This window comes from Coregonus clupeaformis, chromosome 27 (genome assembly GCF_020615455.1).
Source record: "Coregonus clupeaformis isolate EN_2021a chromosome 27, ASM2061545v1, whole genome shotgun sequence".
NCBI classification, from domain to species: Eukaryota; Metazoa; Chordata; class Actinopteri; order Salmoniformes; family Salmonidae; genus Coregonus; species Coregonus clupeaformis.
In genome coordinates, this window is record NC_059218.1 from 5688449 (window position 1) to 5711535 (window position 23087).

A 23087-nucleotide genomic window follows, 5' to 3' on the forward strand; every position below is an offset into this window, starting at 1 on the left:
TTCTGTGTACCACTGATCCCATTAATTCACCAGGACAGGGGTTTGGTTTCATATGCCTTTGAAGCCCTGGCATTTGTGTTCAACTCTCTTTAATGTCTAGTGTTTCCCCTTTTTTGAAATGTTTTTTTTATTTTTATTGCTGTATATTGAATATGGGGGAATGATAATATAGGGTAAATGTTAAATTAATATAGGGGAAACACTCTTTAATGTCCAGTGTCTCTGTAAAGGATCATGGGCCATCAGGGCACAGGGAGGGAGAGGGGGTCTGCTCTAACAGACCATTGGTTTGGTAGGATGCATCAATGCATCATTTACCTGTCTGCACATTATTGTCAGTTGTTGGGCTAGTAATGTCGTTAAGGTTTGCACTGTTTTGCAATCTCTAGAAGTCCAGTGCTCTGCACTTCTTATGTCTCTGTGAAGTTTTGTCCCTGTCGGGACTAACGTCATTGTCTTGTGCTCTTCTGGGTATTCATTTGCGTCTCCGTCATGACAAACATTACTACAGTGGAGCCCTGTCATTCATGGTCCCTGTCCCCCAACAGTACAGTTTGAGAGCATAGCCAACTATTTTTAATGTCCCTTTTCTAAGTGGCTCATTATATATTTAAAGGGCCATGAATATATAATAGCAGCTCAGTGTATGTTGGAGAGTGGATGGGATGTTATGGGGTAGGGCAGGATGCAGCTCACCAGTTATCCCACTCTGTGCGTGTGCACCCCTCTCTACCAGACATCCCAGAAGACGAGGCACAGTACTGGACCGGCAAGCTGGATCACATCAACACTATGAGGATCCATGATGAGGTAAGGCCTACCCGACATGCTAGGGCGCTATTTCACCAGGAAGATATATGTCAAAAATGTACAGTGGGGAAAAAAAGTATTTAGTCAGCCACGAATTGTGCAAGTTCTCCCACGTAAAAAGATGAGAGAGGCCTGTAATTTTCATCATAGGTACACGTCAACTATGACAGACAAATTGATAATTTTTTATCCAGAAAATCACATTGTAGGATTTTTAATGAATTTATTTGCAAATTATGGTGGAAAATAAGTATTTGGTCACCTACAAACAAGCAGGATTTCTGGCTCTCACAGACCTTAACTTCTTCTTTAAGAGGCTCCTCTGTCCTCCACTCGTTACCTGTATTAATGGCATCTGTTTGAACTTGTTATCAGTATAAAAGACACCTGTCCACAACCTCAAACAGTCACACTCCAAACTCCACTATGGCCAAGACCAAAGAGCTGTCAAAGGACACCAGAAACACAATTGTAGACCTGCACCAGGCTGGGAAGACTGAATCTGCAATAGGTAAGCAGCTTGGTTTGAAGAAATCAACTGTGGGAGCACTTATTAGGAAATGGAAGACATACAAGACCACTGATAATCTCCCTCGATCTGTGGCTCCACGCAAGATCTCACCCCGTGGGGTCAAAATGATCACAAGAATGGTGAGCAAAAAGCCCAGAACCACACGGGGGGACCTAGTGAATGACCTGCAGAGAGCTGGGACCAAAGTAACAAAGCCTACCATCAGTAACACACTACGCCGCCAGGGACTCAAATCCTGCAGTGCCAGACGTGTCCCCCTGCTTAAGCCAGTACATGTCCAGGCCCGTCTGAAGATTGCTAGAGTGCATTTGGATGATCCAGAAGAGGATTGGGAGAATGTCATATGGTCAGATGAAACCAAAATAGAACTTTTTGGTAAAAACTCAACTCGTCGTGTTTAGAGGACAAAGAATGCTGAGTTGCATCCAAAGAACACCATACCTACTGTGAAGCATGGGGGTGGAAACATCATGCTTTGGGGCTGTTTTTCTGCAAAGGGACCAGGACGACTGATCCGTGTAAAGGAAAGAATGAATGGGGCCATGTATCGTGAGAGTGGCTTCGTAAGAAGCATTTCAAGGTCCTGGAGTGGCCTAGCCAGTCTCCATATCTCAACCCCATAGAAAATCTTTGGAGGGAGTTGAAAGTCTGTGTTGCCCAGTGACAGCCCCAAAACATCACTGCTCTAGAGGAGATCTGCATGGAGGAATGGGCCAAAATACCAGCAACAGTGTATGAAAACCTTGTAAAGACTTACAGAAAACGTTTGACCTGTGTCATTGCCAACAAAGGGTATATAACAAAGTATTGAGTAACTTTTGTTATTTACCAAATACTTATTTTCCACCATAATTTGCAAATAAATTCATTAAAAATCCTACAATGTGATTTTCTGGAGAAATTTTTTTCTCATTTTGTCTGTCATAGTTGACGTGTACCTATGATGAAAATTACAGGCCTCTCTCATCTTTTTAAGTGGGAGAACTTGCACAATTGGTGGCTGACTAAATACTTTTTTTCCTCACTGTAGTAAAAAATTCTACCTACTAATATTTCAAGCAATAAAGCAGTAATGTATTTACTAAAATACCCTCTCTCTGTTTGCATATTGTAAAGTTCCCAGTACAATGCGGTTGAATGTCACCTTATCTCCGTATTACACTTGGCTCTTTGCGTTCACTAGCACACAGTAAAATACATGGAAAAGGAAGAAGGGGCTAACTCTGTGTTCATTTGACATTTTCCTCACCACGCTTTTTGCATATCACAGAAAACACTGGTTAGGTACAGTATTGACGTGTGTGTGTTTATCACGGTTTGCTGTGCTCTGAAGTGATAACGTAGATAGTAGGCCTAACTATAACTATTGCATGCAGTGGCATTGAAGTCATGGTGGTGATAACAATATTATTACAAATGCAGGAGTTTGAGAGTGGTGCTGGTGGTGATGATGATGCTTTGTTGTTGTGGATTATGAAGGTCAGAGGTCACAATTCTTGTTTTCTCCTTTCCTCTCTCCGGTACACTCTGCAGGATGAGGTCCAGAGACGCCTCATTCCGCCCGCTGCCTCCCAATGCTGTGAGTGGGATTGACTTCCACTCCATAATATCCCACTAGATGGAGCTCTCTCATCAGCCCTGTTTCCCTTTGGCTTCCATTAGTTTGGGCTTTTTAAGTTATTTATTTCCTTGTCCTATTCCTGTTATGTGTGAATCTCCAAACCCAGAGTTGACATCAAGTAAGCCTTTTATCCAATCTTAATTGTCAAGAACAGTCACTACTTATGCAAAGTTATGAAGAATGTCAACTCAGGGATGCCACGTTCACGCATGTCTACTAGTGTTGTCTCTGTTTGTCCACTGTGTATGTTATGGTCATAATTCCCCCACCCAAGTCAGGCACTGTTTTTGCATACCCTCCACTACCTCTCACTTTACTTCTCTGCCAACACCCTCACCAGGCAACTATTTCGGATGGACTGACACACTGAGTATGTAAAACACAGTATTTTTCTGATGAATTCTAAACCTTCCCAAAGCTTCACCTTGGCCAATCCTTAATGCTTTGTGCATGTTTTCCAGCACCAACAATAATCGCTACAGCCAGGGGAAATATCCCCCAGCCCCCCCCCTCATCGCGCTACACCTCATGTCATCTGAGTTTCATCACCTATATCAATTTCCCCACAGGACATGGAAACACATATGGTTATTATTACTACCTCCATGTAAACATAACTGGACAATAGCAGTTAGGCTTAGATCTATGTTTTTGTAGTCAGCGAGTGACCTTGATAAAGCATAGTGGCAGTTCATGACTTCCTGAACAGATGTCTCCCGAGTGGCGCAGTTCGAATCCAGGCTCTGTCGTAGCCGGCCGCGAACGGGAGACCCATGGGGCGGCGCACAATTGGCCCAGCGTCGTCCAGGGTAGGGGAGGGAATGGCCGGCAGGGATGTAGCTCAATTGGTAGAGCATGGCGTTTGCAACGCCAGGGTTGTGGGTTCGATTCCCACCGGGGGCCAGTATGAAAAAATAATAATGTATGCACTCACTAACTGTAAGTCGCTCTGGATAAGAGCGTCTGCTAAATGACTAAAAATGTTAATGTAAAAATGTAAATGTCCGTGAGATGCAACCGCATCATCACACAGACAGGGGGCACTGTTTGCCAGCCTGTGTTCAGGTGTCACCTTGACAACTTGTTTTCCCCTCCCATTTTTAGAGATATCAAAACATCAGTTTGTCCTGAGCTATCTATCTATCTCACTTATCAGTCTGGAGCAATAAGGCCCATGTCCCCTTAAGCAGGCCAGTCAGCTCAGGGTCAGCACTGCAATCCAAAGGACCTGTCTGATGCCAAAATTGAGTCTGGGTCACTAAGGAGAGAGAATTACCTTATGTCAACATTGCAATTGAGTTCCTTAACTCATTCATTTTGGAATATCCCTTTTTGACTGGAGTGTCCATTTTTGGCTGTATTTAAAGCTGGAATCGTTAATTGAAAGAATAAAACGGTCACCCGCCTGTGTTTTGGTAAAAAGCAAAGGATGGGGCTAGAGAAATGTAACCACTCTCAAATCCATAGACAGAGCTATGTATGCAAGGACTGACCATCCATTATATCAAAATTATAGTTTTAACCATGTTTTGAGGATATGCTTACTTTGTTTACAAGCGTTGGAGTATAACAAGCGTATATTTTGGGGTTCTGATGTGGTACTAAAATGTAATGTCAATGTACGACAGTTGAGGCATTTATAAGTTATATTCTTCAAGAATATACACTGCCTTCGGAAAGTATTCAGACCCCTTGACTTTTTCCACATTTTGTTACGTTACTGCCTTATTCTAAAATTGATTTAAAAAACAACATCCTCAGCAATCTACACACAATACCCAATAATGACAAAGCGAAAACAGGTTTTTAGACATTTTTGCACATTTATAAAACATTTAAAACATTTATTCAGACCCTTTGCTATGAGACTCGAAATTGAGCTCAGGTGCATCCTGTTTCCATTGATCATCCTTGAGATGTTTCTACAACTTGATTGGACATGATTTGGAAAGGCACACCCCTGTCTATAGTGGGGAGAACAAGTATTTGATACACTGCCGATTTTGCAGGTTTTCCTACTTACAAAGCATGTAGAGGTCTGTAATTTTTATCATAGGTACACTTCAACTGTGAGAGACAGAATCTAAAACAAAAATCCAGAAAATCACATTTGTATGATTTTTAAGTAATTAATTTGCATTTTATTGCATGACATAAGTATTTGATACATCAGAAAAGCAGAACTTAATATTTGGTACAGAAACCTTTGTTTGCAATTACAGAGATCATACGTTTCCTGTAGGTCTTGACCAGGTTTGCACACACTGCAGCAGAGATTTTGGCCCACTCCTCCATACAGACCTTCTCCAGATCCTTCAGGTTTCGGGGCTGTCACTGGGCAATACGGACTTCAAAGATTTTCTATTGGGTTCAGGTCTGGAGACTGGCTAGGCCACTCCAGGACCTTGAGATGCTTCTTACGGAGCCACTCCTTAGTTGTCCTGGCTGTGTGTTTCGGGTCGTTGTCATGCTGGAAGACGCAGCCACGACCCATCTTCAATGCTCTTACTGAGGGAAGGAGGATGTTGGCCAAGATCTCGCGATACATGGCCCCATCCATCCACCCCTCAATACGGTGCAGTCGTCCTGTCCCCTTTGCAGAATAGCATCCCCAAAGAATGATGTTTCCACCTCCATGCTTCACGGTTGGGATGGTGTTCTTGGGGTTGTACTCATCCTTCTTCTTCCTCCAAACACGGCGAGTGGAGTTTAGACCAAAAAGCTATATTTTTGTCTCATCAGACCACATGACATTCTTCCATTCCTCCTCTGGATCATCCAGATGGTCATTGGCAAACTTCAGACGGGCCTGGACATGCGCTGGCTTGAGCAGGGGGACCTTGCGTGCGCTGCAGGATTTTAATCCATGACGGCGTAGTGTGTTACTAATGGTTTTCTTTGAGACTGTGGTCCCAGCTCTCTCCAGGTCATTGACCAGGTCCTGCCGTGTAGTTCTGGACTGATCCCTCAGCTTCCTCGTGATCATTGATGCCCCACAAGGTGAGATCTTGCATGGAGCCCCAGACCGAGGGTGATTGACCGTCATCTTGAACTTCTTCCATTTTCTAATAATTGCGCCAACAGTTGTTGCCTTCTCACCAAGCTGCTTGCCTGTTGTCCTGTAGCCCATCCCAGCCTTGTGCAGGTCTACAATTTTATCCCTGATGTCCTTACACAGCTCTCTGGTCTTGGCCATTGTGGAGAGGTTGGAGTCTGTTTGATTGAGTGTGTGGACAGGTGTCTTTTATACAGTTAACGAGTTCAAACAGGTGCAGTTAATACAGGTAATGAGTGGAGAACAGGAGGGCATCTTAAAGAAAAACTAACAGGTCTGTGAGAGCCGGAATTCTTACTGGTTGGTAGGTGATCAAATACTTATGTCATGCAATAAAATGAAAATTAATTACTTTAAAATCATACAATGTGATTTTCTGGATTTTTGTTTTAGATTCCGTCTCTCACAGTTGAATTACAGACTTCTACATGCTTTGTAAGTAGGAAAACCTGCAAAATCGACATTGTATCAAATACTTGTTCTCCCCACTGTACAGTGAGGGAAAAAAGTATTTGATCCCCTGCTGATTTTGTACGTTTGCCCTTTGCCAAAGAAATGATCAGTCTATAATTTTAATGGTAGGTTTATTTGAACAGTGAGAGACAGAATAACAACAAAATAATCCAGAAAAACTCATGTAAAAAATGTTATAGATTGATTTGCATTTTAATGAGGGAAATAAGTATTTGACCCCCTCTCAATCAGAAAGATTTCTGGCTCCCAGGTGTCTTTTATACAGGTAACGAGCTGAGATTAGGAGCACACTTAAAGGGAGTGCTCCTAATCTCAGCTTGTTACCTGTATAAAAGACACCTGTCCACAGAAGCAATCAATCAATCAGATTCCAAACTCTCCACCATGGCCAAGACCAAAGAGCTCTCCAAGGATGTCAGGGACAAGATTGTAGACCTACACAAGGCTGGAATGGGCTACAAGACCATCGCCAAGCAGCTTGGTGAGAAGGTTACAACAGTTGGTGCGATTATTCGCAAATGGAAGAAACACAAAAGAACTGTCAATCTCCCTCGGCCTTGGGCACCATGCAAGATCTCACCTCGTGGAGTTGCAATGATCATGAGAACGGTGAGGAATCAGCCCAGAACTACACGGGAGGATCTTGTCAATGATCTCAAGGCAGCTGGGACCATAGTCACCAAGAAAACAATTGGTAACACACTACGCCGTGAAGGACTGAAATCCTGCAGCGCCCGCAAGGTCCCCCTGCTCAAGAAAGCACATATACAGGCCCGTTTGAAGTTTGCTAATTAACATCTGAATGATTCAGAGGAGAACTGGGTGAAAGTGTTGTGGTCAGATGAGACCAAAATCGAGCTCTTTGGCATTAATTCAACTCGCCGTGTTTGGAGGAGGAGGAATGCTGCCTATGACCCCAAGAACACCATCCCCACCGTCAAACATGGAGGTGGAAACATTATGCTTTGGGGGTGTTTTTCTGCTAAGGGGACAGGACAACTTCACCACATCAAAGGGACGATGGACGGCGCCATGTACCGTCAAATCTTGGGTGAGAACCTCCTTCCCTCAGCCAGGGCATTGAAAATGGGTCGTGGATGGGTATTCCAGCATGACAATGACCCAAAACACACGGCCAAGGCAACAAAGGAGTGGCTCAAGAAGAAGCACATTAAGGTCCTGGAGCGGCCTAGCCAGTCTCCAGACCTTAATCCCATAGAAAATCTGTGGAGGGAGCTGAAGGTTCGAGTTGCCAAACATCAGGCTCAAAACCTTAATGACTTGGAGAAGATCTGCAAAGACGAGTGGGACAAAATCCCTCCTGAGATGTGTGCAAACCTAGTGGCCAACTACAAGAAAGATCTGACCTCTGTGATTGCCAACAAGGGTTTTGCCACCAAGTACTAAGTCATGTTTTGCAGAGGGGTCAAATACTTATTTCCCTCATTAAAATGCAAATCAATTTATAACATTTTTGACATGTGTTTTTCTGGATTTTTTTGTTGTTATTCTGTCTCTCACTGTTCAAATAAACCAACCATTAAAATTATAGACTGATCATGTCTTTGTCAGTGGGCAAACGTACAAAATCAGCAGGGGATCAAAAACTTTTTTCCCTCACTGTATAAGGTCCCACACTTGACAGTGCATGTCAGAGCAAAAACCAAGCCATGAGGTCGAAGGAATTGTCCGTAGACCTCCGAGACAGGATTGTGTCGAGGCACAGATCTCGGGAAGGGTACCAAAAAATTTCTGCAGCATTGAAGGTCCCCAAGAACATCGTGGCCTCCATCATTCTTAAATGGAAGAAGTTTGGAACCACCAAGACTCTTCCTAGAGCTGGCCGCCCGGCCAAACTGAGCAATCGGGGGAGAAGGGCCTTGGTCAGGGAGGTGACCAAGAACCCGATGGTCATTCGGACAGAGCTCTAGAGTTCCTCTGTGGAGATGGGAGAACCTTCCAGAAGGACAACCATCTCTGCATCACTCAACCAATCAGGCCTTTATGGTAGAGTGGACAGACGGAAGCCGCTCCTCAGTAAAAGGCACATGACAGCCCACTTGGAGTTTGCCAAAAGGCAACAAGATTCTTTGGTCTGATGAAACCAAGATTGAACTCTTTGGCCTGAATGTTTTCAATGGCAGGGACTGGTTGACTAGTCAGGATCGAGGCATAGATGAACGGAGCAAAGTATAGAGAGATCCTTGATGAAGAGCGCTCTGGAGCAGGTTAAGACCTCAGAGTGGGGCGAAGGTTCACCTTCCAACAGGACAATGACCCTAAGCACACAGCCAAGACAAAGCAGGAGTGTCTTCTGGACAAGTGTCTGAATGTCCTTGAGTGGCCCAGCCAGAGCCCGGACTTGAACCCGATCTAACGGTTCTGGAGAGACCTGAAAATAGCTGTGCAGCAACACTCCCCATCCAACCTGACAGAGCTTGAGAGGATCTGCAGAGAGGAATGGGAGAAATTCCCCAAATACAGGTGTGCCAAGCTTGTAGCTTCATACCCAAGAAGGCTCGAGGCTGTAATCGCTGCCAAAGGTGCTTCAACAAAGTACTGAGTAAAGGGTCTGAATATTTGTGATATTTCCGTTTTTTTAATTTTTAATAAATTAGCAAAAATGTATTTCAAAACAACAGTTTTTGCTTTGTCATTATGGGGAATTGTGTGTAGATTGATGAGAAAAGCTATTCTAATCAATTTTAGAATAAGACTGTAATGTAACAAAATGTGGAAAAAGTAAACGGGTCTGAAAAGTTTCCGAATGCACTGTAACTTATATAATAAAAAATGGATGAAACAACCAAGGGTTCTATCTTTAATGACCTATACGTTCAGTTTCATCACATTCCCCTTCCCACTGAAGTTAATTTTCTGGTTGTCTTGCATTCAAAAGAGCATGACCCTTGCCCTCCTTACCTCCCTCTTACCTGACCAGTCCTGACCCCAGTGTATATTACCACTTTTTCATATTGTGTAATTCAGAGACTGTATGTATGAGGCAAACATGAATTTTCAATTTGTGAAATGGTGAGCGTAGGTGGGATAGAATGGAGATTCTGTAGTCATTTTAGCAGTTTCTGAGGATGCGGAGGTCTCTAGACGATCTGTGTTGTGGAGCTTGTCCTGTTGCCCCTCTACAGCCCTGGATGACCATGACAGTGCGGTGGACGACCGGGACAGTGACTACCGCAGTGAGACCAGCAACAGCTTGCCCCCGCGCTACCACACCACTGCCCAGCCCAACTCCTCCATGCACCAGTACCCCATGGGCCCCCAGCTCCAGAACCACCTGGATTCCTGCACCGACTCCATGCACAGCTTTGACATGGACTACAGAGACCACCACGGGAGCAGGTAGAGCTTCTGAATAACACCCACAAACATACAGGACATGCCCCTACACAGAATACACAGACACATGTACAATACAATATACATATGCACAAATTCAGCCATAAAAGATTGCACACCTATTCACTTATACTACAGTCACACATATTGACACACAGTGAAGAAGGTCCAGAGTTAAGACATGAATGGAGTTTTTGAAGTGCAGTATCAGGCATTTCTTTTCTGGTGTTGGTTTGTTCGGGTGGCTTGATTTTCACGTAGAAAACCTTTAAATGACCATATTGCAAATAGACCCAGTTAGCTGAGGGCCTGAGGCTTAGCTCTTTTGTTTATTGGAGGGCTTCCCTCTTTCAGACGATTTGGGGACATGCACCCTCCTGGGATACAAACATATTTCTCAAGTAATGTTGGCGGCTTTAAATCTAGTCAGGTTATGTTTATTTGTCACTGACACACCGCATAGGAAGGAGGTAAACAATGTCACCTGCTTGAATAAATAAATAGTTCCCCCTAGGAAGTGATTCTTCAATCTGGTAATGTTGTGCGCAACAGTGCAAGTTAACCCAATAGCTATTGAATCTTTGGTGTTTTGTATATATTTGGATCTATTATAGAATATTTGTGAACATGCAGTGCCTTCAGGAAGTATTCATACCCCTTGACTTATTCTACATTGTGTTGTGTTACAGCCTGAATGCAAAATGGATTACATAGATTTTTCTCTCACACATCTACACACAATAACCCATAATGACAAAGTGAAAACATGTTTTTTGAAATGTTTGCAAATGTATTGAAAATGAAATACAGAGGTATCTCATTTAGATAAGGATACACACCCCTGAGTTAATACATGTCTTCTTGGTAAGCTACTCCAGTGTAGATTTGGCCTTGTGTTTTATGTTATTGTCTTGCTGAAAGGTGAATTAATCTCCCAGTGTCTGTTGGAAAGCAGGCTGATCCAGGTTTGCGTCTTGGATTTTGCCTGTGCTTAGCTCCATTCCGTTTCTTTTTTTTATCCTAAAAAAACTCCACAGTCCTTAACAATTACAAGAATGCCCATAACATGATGCAGCCACCACTATGTTTGAAAATATGGAGACTGGTACTCAGTAATGTGTTCTATTGGATTCCACATTTGGTTACATTACAGCCTTATTCTAAAATTGATTACATATTTTTTTTCCCTCATCAATCTACAGACAATATCCCATAATGACAAAGCAAAAACAAGTTTAGACATTTTTGCAAATATATATAAAAAAATAAAAATAAAAATAATAAGTATTCAGACCCTTTACTCAGTACTTTGTTGAAGCACCTTTGGCAGCGATTACAGCCTTGCGTCTTCTTGGGTATGACGCTACAAGCTTGGCACACCTGTATTTGGGGAGTTTCTCCCATTCTTCTCTGCAGATCCTCTCAAGCTCTGTCAGGTTGGATGGGGAGCATTGCTGCACAGCTATTTTCAGGTCTCTCCAGAGATGTTCGATCGGGTTCAAGTCCGGTCTCTGGCTGGGCCACTCAAGGACATTCAGAGACTTGTCCCGAAGCCACTCCTGTGTTGTCTTGGCTGTGTGCTTAGGGTTGTTGTCCTGATGAAAGGTGAACTTTCACTCCAGTCTGAGGTCCTGAGCGCTCTGGAGTTTTCATCAAGGATCTCTCTGTACTTTGCTCTGTTCATCTTTCCCTCGATCCTGACTATTCTCTCAGTCCCTGCCGCTGAAAAACATCCCCACAGCATGATGCTGCCACCACCATGCTTCACCGTAGGGATGGTGCCAGGCTCCCTCCAGACGTGACGCTTGGCATTCAGGCCAAATAGTTCAATCTTGGTTTCATCAGACCAGATAATCTTGTTTCTCATAGTGTGAGAGGGCTTTAGGTGCCTTTTGGCAAACTCCAAGCGGGCTGTCATGTGCCTTTTACTGAGGAGTGGCTTCTGTCTGGCCACTCTACCATAAATGCCTGATTTATGGAGTGCTGCAGAGATGGTTGTCCTTCTGGAAGGTTCTCCCATCTCCACAGAGGAACTCTGGAGCTCTGTCACAGTGACCGTCGGGTTCTTGGTCACCTCCCTGACCAAGGCCCTTCTCACGTAATTGCTCGGTTTGGCCGAGCGGCCAGCTCTAGGAAGAGTCTTGGTGGTTTCAAACTTCTTACGTTTAAGAATGATGGAGGCCACTGTGTTCTTGGGGACCTTCAGTGCTGCAGAAATGTTTTGGGACCCTTCCCCAGATCTGTGTCTCGACACAATCCTGTCTTTGAGCTCCTCGGACAATTCCTTTGACCTCATGGCTTGGTTTTTGCTCTGACATGCACTGTCAAGTGTGGGACCTTATATAGACAGGTGTGTCTTTCCAAATCATGTCCAATCAATTGAATTTACCACAGGTGGACTACAATCAAGTTGTAGAAACATCTCAAGGATGATCAATGGAAACAGGATGCACCTGAGCTCAATTTCGAGTCTCATACCATAGGGTCTGAATACTTATGTAACTGTGATATATTTTTTACATTTTTAATACATTTACAAAAATTTCTAAAAACCTGTTTTCGCTTTGTCATTATGGGGAATTGTGTGTAGATTGAGTATTTTTAAAATCAATTTTAGAATAAGGCTGTAACGTAACAAAATGTGGGAAAAGGGAAGGGGTCTGAATACTTTCTGAATGCACCGTAACACTTTGTATTCTGGAAAAAAGTTAATTGCTTTGCCAATTTTTTTGCAGTATTACTTAATTGCCTTGTTGCAAATAGGATGTATGTTTTGGAATATTATATTCTGTACAGGCTTCCTTCTTTTCACCCTGTCACAGCCATTAAAGTCTTACTGTTTTAAAGTCACCATTGGCCTCATGGTGAAATCCCTGAGCGGTTTCCTTCCTCTCCGGCAACTGAGTTACGAAGGACGCTTGTATCTTTGTAGTGACTGGGTGTATTGATACACCATCCAAAGTGTAATTAATAATTCACTATGCTCAAAGGAATATTCAGTGTCTGCTTTTTTTTTTTTTTTTTTCATCTACCAATAGGTGCCCTTCTTTGCTAGGCATTGGAATACCTCCCTGGTCTTTGTGGTTGAATCTGTTTGAAATTCACTGCTCGACTGAGGGACCTTACATATAATTGTGTGTGTGGGGTACAGAGATGAGGTAGTCATTCAAAAATCATGTTAAACACTATTATTGCACACAGAGTGAGTCCATGCAACTTATTATGTAACTTGTTAAGCAAATGTTTACTCCTGAAGTTATTTAGGCTTGCCATAACAAAGGGGTTGAATACTTATGGACTCAAGACATTCCAGCTTTTCATTTTTAATTAATTTGTAAAAAGGTGTAAAAACATAATTTTGGCGTTATGGGGTATTGTGTGTGTGTAGGCCAGTGACAAGAAATCAAAATGTAATCTATGTTAAATTCAGGCTGTAACACAACAAAATGTGGTAAAGGTCAAGGGGTGTGAATACTTTCTGAAGACACTGTGGTTGTTAAGATGAAGAACACATTTTGTCTTAAACCAAAGTGGTCAAATCGTCAAAATTGTCTAACTGCTTGGAAGTTTTCCAGGATGAAACACAAATAATTTGCCAACTCCATTCATGTATCCAGTGTGGAGTGGTTCTTTGCACTCTTACATGTGACTTGCTGTGAAAAAGATGTGGCTCAGTGAGATTGTGGTAAATCTCAGTCTGTGTGGACAGATGGAAAGCTGATCCAGATAATTCCATAACATCTGAAAAGAAAAGTGGGATTACAGCCAGGAAAATCTGATAGTTGTTTTTTTCGTTCAGACGTATTGTTTTACGAAACTTCTTTGGTAGTTTGAATTATACTGACCTTAGTTTAGTCTGCTCTTATCACATATGGGTCTTTGGGACACTGGTGGTTTAGTAAGAGAGGCTGCCCTCCTCGACCATGTCTCTATGTGGTCTGTAAAACTACTTTGGACAGAGATGATTCAGGTTGGATTTCCGGGCTTTTATGTTGTAGTTGATAATCCCCCAAAATGAAGAGATGAATTTGGGTCCTCACACACATAGCACACTTATATCAAACAATCTTAATAACACTTTTACCAATATACTCACATGAACACAAATTCACCACATTTTTATCATATGTATCTATTTAATGCTTATTGTCTCTGTCACATTGTCTGTATCTTACTTTTTTTGTCCTGTTATAATTTGCAATCTTTCTATTGTTTTCTGTTATTGTCTCATCTCTCACATCCCATTTTACCTCTCCTTTAATCAATGAATCTAAACTAGAGTCATAAACCATAAAGGGAGGGTCAGGATCATCCCTGTCGATTATGGCATGGGTGCGGAGGATTGGGAGAGCAAATACAAAGTGCAGGTGTGAAATCAGCTGAGCGAGTTACTGGACAAGGAAGAGAATCGTTGGGCTGAGGACGATGTTATCCTCCGCATGGGGAGAGCTCTCACTGAGCCCTCAGGCAGTTCACTCTCCCAAAGCACACAACGCAGTGGCATCCTACCTGCCACCTACCCAGCGGGCTATGACATTATCGATCGGTGGCGGAGGAAAAAGATCTGGGATCCAGAAGGGCTGGCCTTCTTGGAGGCGGAGAAACTCACAGATGAGCCTTTCCCCCCTGACCTTGCACTCCTCCGCCAGGAGAGAGGGGAGTTGGTGCTGCGGCAGGTGTTAAAGATTGAGGAAGAGGAGGAGCAGATGACACCGTGCCTCAAGCCATACAAGAACGGGACTTCTTTACAAGACTAGGATGTGGGCCAAAAACAAGCTGGGGGACACCTTGGAGAACTACGTGGTGTACAGGACGACGAATCTGCCAGAATGAGGACAGGTTTGGCGTACGATTCAGAGGAGCTGCACTACTCCATGGGATCAGAGGAGGAGCTAGAGGAAATTGCCTCCTTAGCAGAGGCCATTCACTCTGAGAATGGGAGGGACCATGGCCAAGGCAGACATGCTTCATCCCATGGAAGTCACATAGACAAGCATCAGAGTTATCTGGTTAAAGGGAAAGGTGAAAATGGGAGGATGGGCTCCTGAAGCAATGCTGTCTCCAGTGGAGGAACCAAGTGACGAGTATGTAGATCTCATGGATGAGCTCCAGTGCCTAGTGGAAACAGTATCAGAGTACCTGGCTGAAAAAGAGGAGGAAATAACCAAGTATGGTTCCCTTCCCAAGTCATCCAAGTCAAGGTTATCTTCCCAGGGCAGCGTAGGAACAGAATCTACTGGAGAGGCCCCAAGGACCCCTAGAGATGTCAAGGAGGAGCCCCAGACAGAGGCTCCACCTGAACCAGGAATATCTGGAGTGAAAAATGCTATGAGTTTATTATTCAGTTCCTTCACTGACAAGGTTAGCACGGCCCCCAAGCAGCCCAGCTCAGGTTCTGCAGAAACTAAAGAAGTACCACCTGCACCATCTTCTCAATCTGGTATATCCACACTGTTTTCTTTCATTCCAAAATCCACCAGCCCTGCTCCTGTATCTGTTGTATCTCCTACAGTTCACCCCAACAGAACATTTTCCTTCAATTGGCCTTCCCAGTCTGATGCCAAGACACCATTCCACAATCAAGACACGCCAGCCATAAGAACGGAGATTCGAAATAGTACAAGTGATAAAGTTCAGGACTCTGCAACGATGCCACAAACACCAGCAGTCACTTTCGCTTTTGGGAAAATTAGTTTTGGCCAACATTTTTCAGGTGAAGAGGTAGTGAACTCCACAGAGGGAAAACGACCTCCAGGGAGAAGTGGCTCGAGAGAGGACTCTCAAAATCTTGCAAACTGGAATGAGAAATGTATCCAGCAAGTTGAACAGTCAAGGACTGTGGGAGGAGGCAGAGGACTTGATAATTCAAGAAATACACCCCAGAATAAACTATTTGTTAATGCACAAGGGAAAGTTGTGCATGGGAGACTTGACTCTATGACTGCCTCTCAGCAATATGTGCCTACAGCGGGTGGGAAGCCCATCAGCCAACTAGAACCAGTGAGTTCAGGGTTCTTTAGCCCTTACAAGAAATCTTTCAGCTCAGTTAACCCTGTTCCCCCGCAGGGCCCTCCACCTGTTTCAGTGTATCCTGTATTTGGGTCAGCACCAGATATTAGCTCAGAGAAGCCTATGGAGGAGCCATCTTTAGGCAGTAAGCTAAAACGTCAGTTTCTCTCCTCTGACGATGTCTCTTCCCAACAGCCTCCAAAACCAGAAAGAGGAATGTTCTCTGGAGTCATGAAATGTGCTTCTGGTGAGGATGTCAGTGCCTCCAAACCCCCAGAAAATCCCGGTCAACAACAGGCCCAGCATCACCAATTGTCCCCAGTTCCACATCAGCAGTGTATGAAGCAACTTCAGAGACCACCACCAATGCCTCTTGCGACACAGCATGCTCCTCCTCAACCTGAACCTCAAGGTTTTTTAACAGGCCTTTTTAAAGGGGCAAGATCTGAGGATACATCTAATGTTGGCTCTATTTAGCCCTGCAAGGAGGGATATTGTCAGGACCTTTTAGATATAGCTCTGCGGGTGACTTATCTGGGAACCCACCACCACAGCAAGTTCCCCCAAACAATCAACGTCCTAGAGCCAGTAATCCTCAACAGTTCCCTTGTCAACCTCCCCCACAACAAAGTGCAACTCCCCCCTCTCAGCCGGGGGGTATTCTCTCTGGGTTACTGAGGTTTTCATCTGCAGAAAGCCTATCGCCTAGTGTACAACCTCCCCAGGCCCAACAGCAAGGTGCTTTCCCAAGCAATCATCCTAGTCAGCAACAAGCACCAAACCCATCCCAACAAGCACCCCCTCAACAAGGAGGTATTTTCTCTGGGTTGTATAAATTGGGTTCCTCTAATGTTCTGAGCACCCAAACAACTCCACTCCAGCAGCAACAAATGCCTTCTGGTGGTCCTCGTAATCAGCAGAGCTTCAACCAACAGAATATGCCAGAGCCAAACTATGGTCCACTGAGGGACCAGACTTTTCTAGACAGCAAACCAGGCTTTTCTAGACAACATACAGTTTCAAAACCTGCTTAACAAGGTGGTCTCCTTTCTGGAATTTTTCAGTTTGCTTCTGCAGGCAATGTATCTACCAATCAGTCCCCAATCCCTCAGACACTTTCTGCAGCTCCTCTCAATCAGCCTAGCCAGCAGTACCCATACATGCAGGATGTGCAGTTGCAAAGCCAAAATCAACTAACTCAGCAGCCTAGTCAATCCAGAGTTCTGCTCTCTGGGCTTAAAAAAAAATATTCCACAGACAATATGCCTCAGCAGCAGCCGTCCCCACCAATCAGCCAAGAAAGGCAGCAACATGTAACCTCACCACCATGTGTAACCTCACCACCATGTGTAATCTCGCCACAAAATCTGACTCCTCCTCCACATCAAGATACTGCAAGGAGTTCTCTCTGGACTGTTTAGCAAATTAACAAAATCCTCTGAAAATGTTGAGGCCCGCAGTCAGTCACCATCCTTGCAAATACAACATCATACAATCACTCCAGCTGGACAGCCTTCACAGCAAACTTAGCCATCTACACATATACCACATCAAGTCCCACATGAACCCCATGCGGAGGCTGACAAAAAGACAGGCTTTCTGTCAGGACTATTCAATAGGAATCCAACATAGGAAGACTCCACTCATAAATCAGCTGAAATTCTCAAGCACAATCCAGAGCCAAAGACGCAATCTGCATGCTCCCAAGGTTTGCTCTCAAGCATATTTAAGTCTGGGCCAAGCAACACTGTAGCAAACACCCTCTGGAGATATGGAAGAGTGTATGTACCTGGAAGAGACAGAATGGTACCAGCAATGGCTTGCACTCAAGGAAAGTGGTGGCCAGCTGATGATGGGGAGTGTGGGTACTTTGTTTACTCTGATCATGAATACATCTATGCCCTGCTAACAGATGCAGCAGGTACGATGGTCTATGCTTGTACTCCTGAGGGAGAGTCCTTGGGAACTGGGCCTGATAACTTCCCAAGTGCTTGGCTACATAATGAAATGGTCACAGTATGTGGATTTAACCTCTTAAGGATCGGACCCTTTTTTTCAAATCTAACTGCCTGTAGCTCAGGACCTGAAGCAAGGATATGCATATTCTTGATACCATTTGAAAGGAAACACTTTGAAGTTTGTGGAAATGTGAAATTAATGTAGGAGAATATAACATTTTTTAAAATTGTTTTTTTATCGTCTTTGAAATGCAAGAGATAGGCCACAATATAGTATTGCAGTTTAGTGCAATTTAGATTTTAGCAGTGTGTGTGCAAAGTTTCAGATTGATCCAGTGAAGCATTGCAATACTGGACTATTTTGTATCAAGTCTGCCCAAATGTGCCAAATTGGTCAATTGATACATTTTCAAGTACATAACTATAGAGAACATACAAAAATGATATGGTAATACAAAATGTAAGTTTACACACTCCCAGGAATGTCATACATGATGGATCATTAGCTTATACACTAACTTTCACACATCTAGATGGCCGGGCGGGGTGGGTGTGGAGCCAGAGACAGCAGGGGTTCAAACTGTAGAACCCAGTTCCTACATTTGAATATAAAAATTGATTTTATCAAACATTACTATGCTACATTTTATCTCTGGACCCTTAGGATGACAAATCAGAGCAAGATTACTGAATGTAAGTTGCCGTGATACGTTTTTTGTTGTTGTGCACTCTCCTCAAACAATAGCATGGTATTTTTTCACTGTAATAGCTACTGTAAATTGGACAGTGCAATTAGATTAACATGAATTTAAGCTTTCTGCCCATATAAAACATGTCTATGTCCTGGAAAGTTTGCTGTTACTTACAACAGTCATGCTAATCACATTAGCGCACGTTAGCTCAACCGTCCCGTATACGGCACACCGATCCCGTGGAGGTTAAAGTCCCTCTCTATAATGAGGATGAACTCTTCTGGCTCCCTGGACAAGATCAGGGTGATCCACAACTCCTTAATACCCCTCTCGACTTATCTGCTGCCTGTAGAAAAGGAAATCAGATCATGAATTTGAACCTGGAGCGTTTCTCTCAGATGTTTGAGAGCTCCTTTCTTGCACGAAAAGAACAGGCTGTAGATTTTTCACTGTATAGACTGAACAAAGTCATGATGGATCCAAGACAACCCAACTATGCCTATCAGGATCCATATACGGAGGTCATAGACATTTCGTGTTCTAACAGAGATCAGACAGGCCCTTACTGGAACAATCAGGAAATGAAGGCACTTCTCTCTCATAAGGTTGCTATCTCACACAACATTACCCGCACCGCAGATTCCTCACAACCGCGCTTGAACAACTTTTACCAGCCTTGTCAAAGGAGGTGTTCATCTTTTGGGGTCAGAGTAAGGCATGTAGATGACACGCCAGAGAAGGAATGCAGACAGAGAGTGACCCCGGGAGAAGAAATACCTAATCGGCAAGTCAAGAAGAGCTCTTCATTCATTTCCTCAATGGTTGGAAAAAACCCTGAGTCAGATTTGAACAAAGGAAGAGCTGGCTTGGCCTCCCGTGCTAATGGAGAACAACGTAAGACACCTGGGACTAGGGATACCCTGGTGGATTTGCAGGCCAAAAGTATACTTTCATCGGGTTTCCAGAGTCTAAAGATTATCAAGGAAGATCTCCCTGCTACAACAGCTCTGCCTCAGAGTGCAGTTCAACAAACACAGAGACCAGCTGCATCCAATCCCTCTAGAATTCTGCCCTTGCCCCCGACATCTGGACAATCTGGGCAACCCCCAGCACAATCACCAACTGTTACTCGATCAGGACAATATGGGCAACCCCCAGCACAATCACAGACTGTTACTCAGAAACCTAGACTTGCACGATAAGCCACCATGTCTCAGCAAGCTGCTCCACCAACACAGCCCACAGTCCCAACCAGTTCCATGAGCTCACTCAATAAATCTGCCTCTCCCCTACAGCCACAAGCACACCACAGATAGACCAGCTGAAAAAACAGCTGAACCACCACAGGGAGTTTTTATTAGCTTTTTCTGATTTGAGGAGCCAACGCCAGAGCCCCCTAAACACTCAGAGCCATTGTCAAAACAACAAGATAGGACTGGTTCCACTGCTAGCTTACCTGGCAGCACAGACCTAAATAAACAGGAGAACACAGGAGGTTTTAGTCTATTTGGGTCAATAGGCAGTTTATTTAGTGCAGAGCCTCCTCCATCACAGCAACAGCAACCAAAACCTGTAGAAATTAGCCAAACAGACTCACAACACAAGGTTCTCAGTCGACACCATGCAGACCTTCTCTTCAGAAACAACAAACAATGGATGGTTCTAGGAAAAGTGGGCTCCAACAGCCAGCTCTTGGTCAGCAACCAGGTAAAAGCATGTCACAAGTATTTCCTCCTAATACAAGCACTGGCCCCACCCCGGGCCGATCACAGACTATGCCACCAACCGGACAAACCAAACACGAACCACCTCACAAACCATCAGGCAGACTGTTTGGCTTTATGGGAGAAATTGGAGACAGGATCTCTGGAACAACACCACCACCACCAACAACTCAACCACTATTAAAGAGGAAACTCCTGGTATTGGGTTATTGTCCATATTTGGTGGGTCTAGTCCACAGTAGGCATCAACCCAAACTGGGTCCTCATCTCAAGCACCTCTCCCAGAACCACCTGGTAAAAGTTTATTTTCAATGTTCAGTGGACCAAGTCCACCACAGGCACCATCACAGGCAACACCTCAGTCTGCGTCCACCCCTCCGATGCCTCAACCACAACCTCAACCACAACCAGAGGCTAGCTCTATTCTTGGAGGACTCCTTTCTGGTTCAACTGCCAATGAAAGCCCAGCAAAATGATTGTTTTCCATGTTTGGTGGCCCCAGTGCCCCACAACCTTCAGCAGCAGCTCTGTCAGTTACAGGGTCCTCTGTTCCAGGATCTACAGTGCCTAAAGATCCACACACTAAAAGTGTATTTTCCATGTTCAGGGGCCCTTTGTCACCCCCACAAGCTAGCTCCGACGAATCGGCAACCACAGTACCTACTCCTGAGTGTGCCACTGCCCAAAAGCAATCCATCCCAAGGGTTCCACCTTAGGAACCTGTCCCACCTAAAGAGCTAGAAGCCCCTAAAGAACCATCAGCTACAGACACTCCTCAAACTGCAGGTTCAATGTTTGGGGGATTGTTTGGAGGACCCAGTCCACCCCCAGCACCTACTCAAACAGCAAAACTCCCTGAGAACAAAAGATCAACAGCTGCATCTGGCACCACTCCAGCAGATGGCACTGCTAAAATAAAAGAGCAGGGAAACACACCTAAAGATGGTACTGCAGTTGAGGCTGTTGATTCTGCAACCACAGTACCTACTGCTGAGGGTGCCACTACCCAAAAGGAATCCATCCCAGAGGGTGCACCTCAGGAACCTGCCACACCTAAGGAGCCAGAAGCCCTTAAAGAGCCACCACCTACAGACGCTCCTCAAACTGCAGGATCTATGTTGGGAGGGTTGTTTGGAGGGTCTAGAACCCAACCAGCTACAGCTGCCCCTCAAACTGCAGGTTCTATGTTGGGAGGATTGTTTGGAGGATCTAGTCCCCAGCCCGCTACAACTACTCCTCAAAAAGACCCAACAAATCCCCCAGAGAACAAAATATCACCAGCTGTATCTGATACCACTCCAGCAGATGGCACTGCCAAAATAAATGAGCCGGGAGACGCCCTTAAAGATGGCACTGCAGTTGAGGCTGTTGATTTTGCAACCACAGTACCTACCCCCGAGGATGCCACTGCCCAAAAGGAATCCATCCCAGAGGGTGCACCTCAGGAACCTGCCCCACCTAAAGAGCCAGAAGCCCCTAAAGAGACACCAGCTACAGGATTTCTCTCCATGTTTGGAGGGTCTACTCCCCAGCCTGGCACAGTTGCCCCTTAAACTGCAGGTTCTTTGTTGGGAGGGTTGTTTTGGAGGGTCTAGTCCTCAACCAGCTACAGCCGCCCCTCAAAATGCAGGTTCTATGTTCGGGGGGATGTTTGGAGGGTCTAGTCCCCAGCCAGCAGCTACTCCTCAAACTTCAGGTTCTATGTTGGGTGGATTGTTTGGAGGTTCTAGTCCGCAACCAGCTACAACTACTCCTCAAACAGCACCAACAATAACCGCTGAGAACAAAATATCAACAGCTACACCTGACACCACCCCAGCAGATAGCACTGCCAAAATAAAAGAGCCAGGAGACACACACAGTTACGTTGCACAAAGACTCACAAATTGTCTGAGGCACCTAGACAACCTGATGCCAAAACTCAACCTCAGGAGTCAGTTCCTTCAAACCTGATGCTAAGGCTGTTGAAGTAGCCCAAGGCCAAGGGATTGAGAAACTTCCTGCTTCAGCTCTGGACTGTCAATCAAAAGAAGCTGAAATCTCTACAGCATCAGGGCAACCTGCTAAAACAGAACAGCCCTCGAAAGCAGAACAACCTCCAACGAATGATCAGTCCAGTTCTTCTGGAAAACAAATGGCTGTGTGAAGGAGAAGTAATACATGAGAAGCCCGGGGTAATTGTGGGAGAGCCTGAAAGTAAGGAAACAGACAAATCAGGCCCACCAGTGGAAAGTGCCCAGAAGATTACCCCAGCTGACCAGTTTCCAAAGACTGAAGAGCCAGCCCTCCAAGTTCCTGTTTGGTGGTTTTATGTCAGGAACTGATGATGCTGGAAAGTCTTTTGGATCCATGTTTTCATCTACGCCTACAATTCCCCAAGCCCTTCCCATAATTCCTCATGCAGAAGCAGGTGGTGGTGTGTTCTCAGGATTCAAAACAATATCTGCAGGCCTGTTTCAGGAGGAGAAGCCAGGTGTAGCAAAGCAAGAACCATCCACTGCCTCTCTGTTTGGGGCAAAATTAGGTTACTGGGGGGCCGCCAAACCTCCCAAACCATAAGCTCCCCCAGTTGTTACCACTCAGCCCAAAGCTAATGATAAGCCAACCAAGGAGAAAATAGATCAGAGTTCGGTAGGTCCCCCTGGTGACTTGGCCAAACCCCAGATTTGCATCTCCACACTCGAGGTAGATCCTCCAGCATCCCTTTCCCAAAAGGAGAAGGAAAGCCTTGTAGAAGAACCCCCCACCCCCCCCCCCCCACCTCTGGAGTGCATCTGGACAACCAGTCCAAGAAGGACCTATTGAGTGCTAAAAGGCCAGTAGAAGCATAATAAATGGTCTTCCCCAACACCATT

At 44.6% G+C, this 23087-nt stretch overlaps 1 protein-coding gene across 4 annotated transcripts in view; it reads left to right on the forward strand.

Moving 5' to 3' along the window:
- Positions 1–23087, forward strand: part of LOC121541744 (protein unc-13 homolog B-like) — a 131590-nt gene that overhangs the window by 43217 nt on the left and 65286 nt on the right. For all 4 annotated transcript variants that reach the window (XM_045208009.1, XM_045208011.1, XM_045208010.1 and 1 more), the window contains exons 6-8: positions 737–810; positions 2876–2921; positions 9639–9852. In XM_045208009.1, coding sequence (XP_045063944.1) covers positions 737–810; positions 2876–2921; positions 9639–9852 — 334 coding nt within the window. The remainder of the gene's footprint in view (positions 1–736; positions 811–2875; positions 2922–9638; positions 9853–23087) is intronic.